We start from the raw sequence: 9,216 nt of genomic DNA, 5'->3' as shown, positions 1-9,216 counted from the left end.
AAGTTTAGTGACGGATTTATAATTTCTGTCGTTAAATGTTGAATTGGACAGCCCTCTGTTCCCGGTTTTTATTAATTCCCTTTTATCCAACACACATTCTAATTCAACAAATCCAATACAGTGTCAATTTTTCAACCAACAATATACATAATAAAATCACATCGAATTAAATTAAACACCTTCACTCCACATATTAACATTCAAAACATATTAATCCATCCATATCCAAAAATATCAATACATCCCCCTGCTTACTTACAAAATTAGTAGCCACATTTCCAAAAAGAGTAGCTACATTTCCAAATGTTCAATGACCAAAATATGGAGACACAGTGGCTTCAATACTTACAAAAAAGCCTATTAACCATGACATATCTAAGGTGACTATGGTTGTGTGCTATCATCATCATAAGATGTGGCTTGGGGGTCAATAAGTGCATGCTCCATCAAGTAACGAACCTGCTGCCTCAAGCTAGTCAATTCCCTTGTAAGTTCCTCTACTTTAGAAGTCGCAGCGGCAGCTTCAGCTTTAGCGGCAGCCACATCCATAGAGTTAGCACGTGTGTGTGTTGCACGTCCCGACATAGCTTCAGGATACAACACCTCAGCCTGCGAGCCAACACCATACAATTTTCTCTTTTTAACCCCACCAACAGCCAATATATAGAGTTTATTTTGAACCTCTGGGGTTGGATTATGTGGTGACTCAAAATCAGCATCAAGTTGTGTTGCTTCAAGAAACTGAGCATTCATCTCGGCCTAGGATAACAAAGAGAAATTAATTGATTCACAACAATTGCATCAGTCATAGATAAAAATGCATAATTCAAAAATCTTTCTTATATATAAACTCACATCAAGAGCCTTTGACCTAGCATCAACCCATGTACCATCTTTTTTCTGATGCATCAATTTGAATAACTCATAAGCACTTGCATCACGCCCCAACTCCTCACGCTTCAAAACCAACGATGCTTAGAAATTTATATATATGTATTATTCATTGACATATTATAACATAAATTTAAACTTACCATTTTAATAGAATGTTGAATGAAACAGCGAGAACCTCCAATGTGTTTAACCACCCCTGTTCCTGGTCCTTCAGGCTCTGTATTCCTATTAATTTTAGCTTTTTCTGACTTATTCTGCCACTGAGATGAACTCCAGATTTCCTTCCACTTGTTCCAAATTTGGATATTAACCCCAAGTGGGAGTTTAGGCTTTGCACGCCAACTGCAAAGTGTTTTCCTATACAGATCGGCTGCAAGTGTTTTCCATGTAGCCCTAATATGAGCGTCATGATCAGGACGCCAACGATACGATTTCTGCATTTCAAAGCAACTAAATAAATATTTGAACAAAACATAAAATTTTTAATTATTGATTTCAAAGCAACATATAATATTTAATCATTAATCTTACCACGAACTCGCCCCAGTAGTATGCCTTTGTCGCAACATCCACATATCGCCATGTGTGACCCCCCATGCACTGTTTCTCAGCAAATTTATCAGTGATAAAGGCTGAGACTGCATGACTATCTGGTAAGAATCTACACCACATAGATCATATAAAGATATAATTGAATAATACTCAAAAACTTCCAATGTTAACATAAACAAAGCAGTGTGACTTACTTGCCACCTGAGGCCACAATCAAGATCCTAGAATCATGGGAACCTTCTGAAGCCATCTGAGTAATTTTTTTAAGATGAACAACGATAATAGCCTGATATAACCTTCTGGAGTTATATAGGTTTCACCGTGATGGTGCCAACGATAATAGCCTGGTACAAAGCCATACCTACAGAGATGTAATTTGACTACCTCTTCGTCATGGTAAGCTTTGTTTCTACATCTTCGGTGATTACAAGGACAACGCATTGTTTCACCACACATGATTTCAGGATGCATCTTAGCAAAATTCACGAATTCTTCAACAACATTAAAGAAGTCATTAGTTATGAACCCATTTTCCAACCTACGGTACATACAAGATCTTGTATCGTTCATGGTTTAATTAAAATACCTAACACAATTGCAAGATAATTATTAACAATATTTACATAATATATACATTTGTAAAATAGTCAAATAATATTAAAAAAAAAAAAAGAGAGAAGATATTAAGTCAACAATTCTTTAGTAGTCAAAGATATTCCCTCATTTACTAGTCAACAAATAACCATTTATAATATAATCATCCATCCTAAAAATAAGAATTAAAAATGTATATTGTTAGTATAAATCGTCCCTTCTGCTTTGCTCTGCCAGCAGCATTAAACCACCAAATAACTAATTAAATTGAAATTAGAAACTTCCAGATAAGAAAATAAATAAGTTCCCGCGAGAAACATAAAACAAAAGCCATATTCAAGTTTCTATCCCTCACCAGTATTTCATTTAATCCTACATTTTAGTTTACCACGAGTCCAGAATGCTTTATCAATTATTGACGTATCTTGTGCAAGAAAATTTTCTCAGTAAGTTATTTCCGACCGAAAAAATTGCCGATGGAACTCGGTGAACAAATTTGATTGGTCAAAATGAGTTTGAGAGACCTTTCGATCATTAAATTTTGAGATATGGTCTATTCCTGAATCACAAAAGAGAACATATTGAGTCATAAGGAATAAAATGACCAAATTTATTTGGATGAACAAATAATATTATATACATTTGGAAATGTGAACAAAGGAGTTGATGCCAAGTAAATGTGGTGGCAAAATAGGCAAAGATGAAGAGGTATAAACAAGAAAAGGAGCTGACGTCCCAGACCAAATATTTTGGTTTTAAGCAAAAAGTGACATTTATTATATTTTAGCATGAATGATCAGGTGAGGAAGAATGAACCTAAATCCAAATAAAGCTCACAAATTCATCCCTGGGCTGATCCAAACAGCTAAAACTAAATGAGTTTACCTAGATATATTAACAAACATCATCACTGCATATATATATATATACATACATGTACCCTAAGGAAAGTTCAAATACTTGATTTTTTACTTCAATTGAGACATTTTTACTAAGTTCTTTCCTGCGTACCCAAAGTAGGGTGAATTTCACCGAATGTGACATGGTCATATATATGGAAGCTATCAGTAATCGGATTCTTAAAACATAGAGTCAATCTCTCGTAAAACATGATTGATTCTGATAATAACAAGGAGTTTACCGGAACTTCAAACCACAAGTAGTTTACCGGAATTCGTCGGAGTTTACCGGAACTTGCCGAAAGACTTTAAATCTCGACCGAAACTAAGCTGGAAATACAAGGGAACTGAAATGGCTTCGAATACTACCTCAAAAAACAGCAAAACTACTCAGTTACAAGCACAAGCTCACCTAATGCGAACCAAGAAGCACAAGCACAAGAAGCTCACGCACGGCTCGCTAACAGGGCTCCATCTGCTCCTTTCTTTCCGTTCCAGCCTCTACAACCGTTTTCCAGAACTCAGCTACCTTCTACTGTGGTTGCTGCTCCGATTCCGGTAACTACACGATCCGTTTCTGGTGAGGAAAGAAGGGCGACGGGTTTGGGGAAGGAAAGGGGTTACGGCTGTTTTGGGGAAGAAGGGCTACAGGTGAAATTTGTTTTATGTCCTTAATAAATGATATATATAAATTTTTAACTTTAATTAACGACAACTTAAAACTTTCTGTCGTTAATTAACGACTAAACAATTATTTGTCGGTAACTTAACGACAATTTTTAAAAATCCGTCGTTAGTTGTGACAGAAAAATAAATTATGTCGTTATATTTAATTTATGACAGATTTTTTATTTGCGTCGTTAATTAATGACAACATATTTAATTTCCGTCGTTAAAATCTTGAAAATTCCAATTCTAACCCAAAAATTCTCAATGTCGATTCCTAAATCTAGTTCAAGTAGTGCGTGCAGCCTATTTTCCTCTAAACTTTTCATCAATTCTGCTACCCAACATGCATTTAAAATTTTTCATACAGCATGCAACTAACATGTATATCATGTATCGTATAAGAATTTAAATAATTTTAAGCATATAAAATGTAAAGCAGTAAAACTCACATAGTTGAGGCGTGATTTCTTGAGCTTCTCGAAATGACTGTACACAACCCTTTGGGTTAAGCTTAAACCTAATTTTTCATGATTTTATTCTGCCTCAAACTAGGTGTTTCAATTAATTCGTTAATTAACGTTTTGTGCGGCGATTAAACCCCAAAAAATTCCAAAACTCATTATTTTGATCCCAAATTTTAACCATAACATTTTAGTATTTATTCTACCCTTCCAAGTCATGAGCCACACCCGTGGACCCTTAAATTCAATTTTAGTTGTCTAATTTTTGAAATTGACACATTAGTGAACCTACCGAGCCATCTCCCAATTTACTCGAGCCACGCCAGCGCCACCTCAAGCCAAACCCTAGCCAACCCAGCTAGGCACCCTCCTGACCAAGCCCAGCCCAAAGAACCAGCCCCTAGCTCACCCAATCACTCCTGGAACCGAGACCTAATATGCATGCGTGTGTGCGTGAGTATCATAGGAACATTAGGACTCCTAGTTGTCTCACAGCTCTTCCAGCTGTTAAACCATTTACCCCTCTCGACCCTTACTGACCCTAGACCATGCCAGCCTCATCCCAGACCATCCCCAACCCTTTAACCCATGCAGCGAACCACCTAAAGCAGAAGACAGCAGCCTAAGCGAGTGATCTCCCGAGCGCCCATGACTCTCCCACTTCGGCTAGGACTCCTTGCTCGAGCCACTACCAAGCCCTCACGACCCTCACCACCCCAAGACCACGTCCAGACCCTACCCAGACCAGCCCAAGCCCTGGACCCCACGGGCGAGCCACCTGGATCAGAAAACAACAGCTGCGCATCACCATGCTCTCCCTCACGTTTTGCTTGGCCCTCGCTGGACCAGGCCGCACCCATGGACCCAGACCTTCCTACCCCTCTCTAGACCATCCCAAGCCATCACCCTTAGGACCCAACCCCCAACCCTGGTCGAGCCACAAACCTTATGCAAAAGAACCGTCCCCAACAAGCATACACACTTTTACAAACTCACGGCCCCTTTCTTTCTTTTTGTTTAAAAATCCTACGGTTTCCAGCCTGTATTATTATAAAAATTTATCATATTTTATCATGTTTTCGCAGCGTACACGTTGGATTCAAAAGCATTTTCAAGACAAGCGAAATCGTTAAACTTTGAAAATACGCAACTTACCAAAAAATAATCGAACCCACATATTTTTCATGCATAAACAATTAAATCAAGCATATTATGATTTGTATGATGTTAAAAAAGTTTAGGAAACATGCCTTTGCGTTTATAACACAAGATTATTCGATCTTCGGCGAGGGTGCAACGTTGGACGACCGGACGACGAAGAACACAAGCTTTTATTTCTTCCGAAATTTTGAAAATCTGAATTGTGTGTTCAAGGGTGATTCACGGCTGTTTTGTGATTATTTTTGAGATTAAAAGACCTAGGTTTACTTATTTATAAACTTAATAACATAATAATGGGCTTTGGTTTTGGGCTTGCAAGTTTAAGGGTAATTGGGTCTACATAAATTAATTGAATTGAGCCCAATAACACTTAATTAATTAAATAATAAAAGTTCGTAAAATAAGTTTCCATAAAATAATATTTTTGATCTTTTAAAACTCTTTGTTTGCCCAAAACCGACTTCCCGGGAAAAATCGATCTCGATTCGTAAAATAATTCGAACTCCAACATTTTTAGGAAAATTAAATCATTTCTAATCATATTAGGAAGCCTTGTCACTATTTAAATAAAAATACATATTCTTGTTTTGGTCGCTCCCGGTCTCCTTTTCCCTGCCTATTATCGAATATTCGGCTAAAAATCCTTACTTTCATGAAAACATGTCACATAATCATTTAATCATGCAATCCTATATTTAATCATATAATAAACATCATGATAGCATTTAAAAGTAATTAAATAAAAAAATTAAGCAATTAAAATATTTTTGCATGCATGTAGTTTACGTGGAATGATTTTTCGGACGTTTCAATTCTCCCCCCCTAAAATTGAATTTCGTCCTCGAAATTTTTCCTTGACTTGATGATGCAAGCTTAGATTCTCTTAACCATCTCTAACTTAACCTATAACTCTTCAATTCGGTCATTAAAATCTTGAAAATTCCAATTCTAACCCAAAAATTCTCAATGTCAACTCCTAAATCTACCTCAAGTAGTGCATGCAGCCTATTTTCCTCTAAGTTCTTCATCAATTCTACTACCCAACATGCATTAAAAATTTTTCATACTACATGCAACTAACATGTATATCATGTATCATATAAGCATTTAAAGAGTTTTAAGCATATAAAATGTAAAGCGGTAAAACTCACATAGTTGAGGCGTGACTTCTTGAGCTTCTCGAAATGATAGTACACAACAATTTGGGGATTAAGCTTAAACTTAATTTTTCATGATTTTATTCTGCTTAAAACTAGGCGTTTCAATTAATTTGTTAATTAACGTTTTGTGCGACGATTAAACCCCGGAAAATTCCAAAACTCATTATTTTGATCCCAAATTTTAAACATAACATTTTTAGTATTTATTCTACCCTTCCAAGTCATGAGCCACACCCGTGAACCTTTGGATTTAATTTTAGTTGTCTAATTTTTGAAATTGACACATTAGTGAACCTACCGAGCCATCTCCCAATTTACTCGAGCCACGCCAGAGCCACCTCAAGCCAAACCCTAGCCAACCCACCTAGGCACCCTCCTATCCAAGCCCAGCCAAAAGAACCAGCACCTAGCTCACCCAATCACTCCTGGAACCGAGACCTAATATGCATGCGTGTGTGCGTGAGTATCATAGGAACATTAGGACTCCTAGTTGTCTCATATCTCTTCCAGCTGTTAAACCATCTACCACTCTCGACCTTTACTGACCCTGGACATGCGAGCCTTGTGCCAAACCAGCCCCAAGCCCTTAACCCATGCAGCGAACCACTTAAAGCAGAAGACAGCAGCCTAAGCGAGTGATCTCCCGAGCGCCCATGACTCTCCTACTTCGGCTAGGGCTCCTTGCTTGAGCCACCACCGAGCCCTCACGACCCTCACCATCCCTGGACCACACCCAGACCCTACCTAGACCAGCCCAAGTGTGGGGACCCGGGCTCTAACTCAGTTCTTTTCGGGATTAAATGGATCTGTGAGAAAATGTGGGTCAAATTTTCGCTTTTTAACATTAATTCTAATGTATATAAATAAGCATAAAATCTTTACTTATTATACAAACATACAAACATGTCTTGTTCTAATACAAACATATCTCTAATGTTTATTACAAACCATAAAATACAAGTAGTACAAGTCTAGTCTGACACCACTAGTGATCTTCTACGCCCGTAGTCACCACTCTAACTCGAACTCATCTCTGTCGTGACCCAGATCCTGCCCCACCTGTTGTTATGCGCACATACAGGCATAACAACACCCGGAAACTCCGGTGAGAACAAATCCCAGTATAAAACATGTAAACATGCATATGCATAATAAAATCATAAAGCATAATCTCATGCATCTAACATAAATAATAGGTTCCATAGTCTATGAAAACAATCCATAAAAGCATGCAATGCGAATTAACTCATGTCTTGACTCAACTTTACTCTACTCTAGGGATCCCGAGGTGAATAAGACGTCACTGTCTGTTACCTACCCTCCCAATCGGGGTAACTGTACGTCTTACTCCTAGACTTCGGTCGTGTCTGTATCAAATGTCTACAATCAGAGGAAGTCTGCTCCTATGCATCGATACACCGAACGTCTAGTTTTGACAAATCTGTCAATGACTCTCCTATCTCAATGCTTGAATATAAATCTATAGACAAAGCATGATCATATCAATAGATTTGAATATAAATCTATAAACAAATCCAAAACATATCAAAAGATACAATAATAAATCTAGTATGTGATTTTGTTGGGAAACTCTAATCAAATCTGATTCGAGTCATGTCTTCCCTATAATCACATGAATTATACCTTCTTGTCGTACAATCTGTCGTAGTCGAAGTCTCGATATCAAAATCGTCAATACAATCTGAAATGGCAATCACCAATGTACATTTTATCAATCTCTCAATCAATTCAATACATATAGGACTTGATATTCAATCTGAATGACATTCGACGGCATATCGGCGTAATCTTTCGATACCGTTGCTCCACCAATAATCAGTACATGATCCATAAGTTATAACATCAACAACCATAATCATATTTTCCCAAAATCTGTATATATACAACTCAAAACATGCTGGAAATTACTAGCAATAGCATACGGTATCTCTTCTTCAATCTGTTTGCAAATATACGATGCTCATAATCTCAAGAACACATATTATACATCATATCACAATTTCTTCAACATCTAAACTTCAAACCATGCTGGAATTTAAAGAAACTTACATCCTCTTGTAGCCCTTAGCGCAAGGAACAATAATCTCAACTCGGAATACAAATCGGATGGCTAAACCATTCAAAATCACAAGTTTAAGATCAAAAGGAAATGAAGTCTTTTTCCTTCGGTGCTGATGTTCTGAATGAGGAGGAAGAATTCGTGCATCACATATATATACCATGCCATGTGTCATCATAAGAATCAAAGGTGGCTTTCTCGCATGCAGCACCGCGGGTGCGGTCACTCTAGCACCGCGGGTGCGCCATGCTCTCGGCACCATTTTCATTTTTCAGAAAATAGCGACCGCGGGTGCGGTCACACCACCGCGGGTGCGGTCCTTCTCGCACCGCGGGTGCGGTCTTGCTTCGAATAAAATTTCCTACCCTACTGGACATCGACCGCGGGTGCGATCTCTCCTAACACCGCGGGTGTGGTGTGGTTCGGCCTGCCTTTCAAAAATCAGAATTTTATGACCGCGGGTGCACTCCTGTTCTAAGCGCGGCTGCAGTCTATCAACACTCTAATTTCTCATGTCTTTCTCCCCTCATTGCACGTCATGCATTCTCATATATTCCGAGTCTCACATCAATGAAGATTAATAAATCTCGAGCCTTACATTTCTCCCCCTCTAAGAAATGATTTCGTCCTCGAAATCGCAGGCAATCTATTAAAGCATACATGAAGAGTAATATAATCACGACTGAAAAAAATTACTTACATCATGTAAATAACTCGGGATGTCTCTGTCTCATATCTGCTTCCGT

General features: G+C 38.0%; 1 protein-coding gene across 5 annotated transcripts; it reads right to left on the bottom strand.

Annotated features, from left to right (window-relative positions):
• Positions 1-312: 312 nt before the first annotated feature.
• LOC140831776 (uncharacterized) lies at positions 313-3,586 on the bottom strand. Of its 5 annotated transcripts, none has more exons than XM_073195523.1 (7): positions 3,352-3,586; positions 3,182-3,286; positions 1,641-1,696; positions 1,426-1,555; positions 1,035-1,328; positions 856-957; positions 313-759 (listed from the first exon to the last, which is right to left on the bottom strand). In XM_073195523.1, exons 3-7 carry the CDS (start codon positions 1,694-1,696, stop codon positions 385-387), a joined length of 957 nt encoding a protein of 318 aa, XP_073051624.1. In that variant the 5' UTR covers positions 3,182-3,286; positions 3,352-3,586; the 3' UTR covers positions 313-384. The 5 variants fall into 5 exon arrangements, with proteins under 5 accessions (XP_073051624.1, XP_073051623.1, XP_073051626.1 ...); XM_073195522.1 differs by having other exon boundaries at positions 3,182-3,269; XM_073195525.1 differs by having other exon boundaries at positions 3,209-3,269.
• Between the last annotated feature and the right edge of the window lie 5,630 nt (positions 3,587-9,216).

This window comes from Primulina eburnea, chromosome 5 (assembly GCF_022965805.1).
Source record: "Primulina eburnea isolate SZY01 chromosome 5, ASM2296580v1, whole genome shotgun sequence".
Taxonomy (NCBI): Eukaryota; Viridiplantae; Streptophyta; class Magnoliopsida; order Lamiales; family Gesneriaceae; genus Primulina; species Primulina eburnea.
The sequence above is the reverse complement of the archived record's forward strand: the minus strand, read 5'-3'. Positions and strand labels throughout refer to the sequence as shown.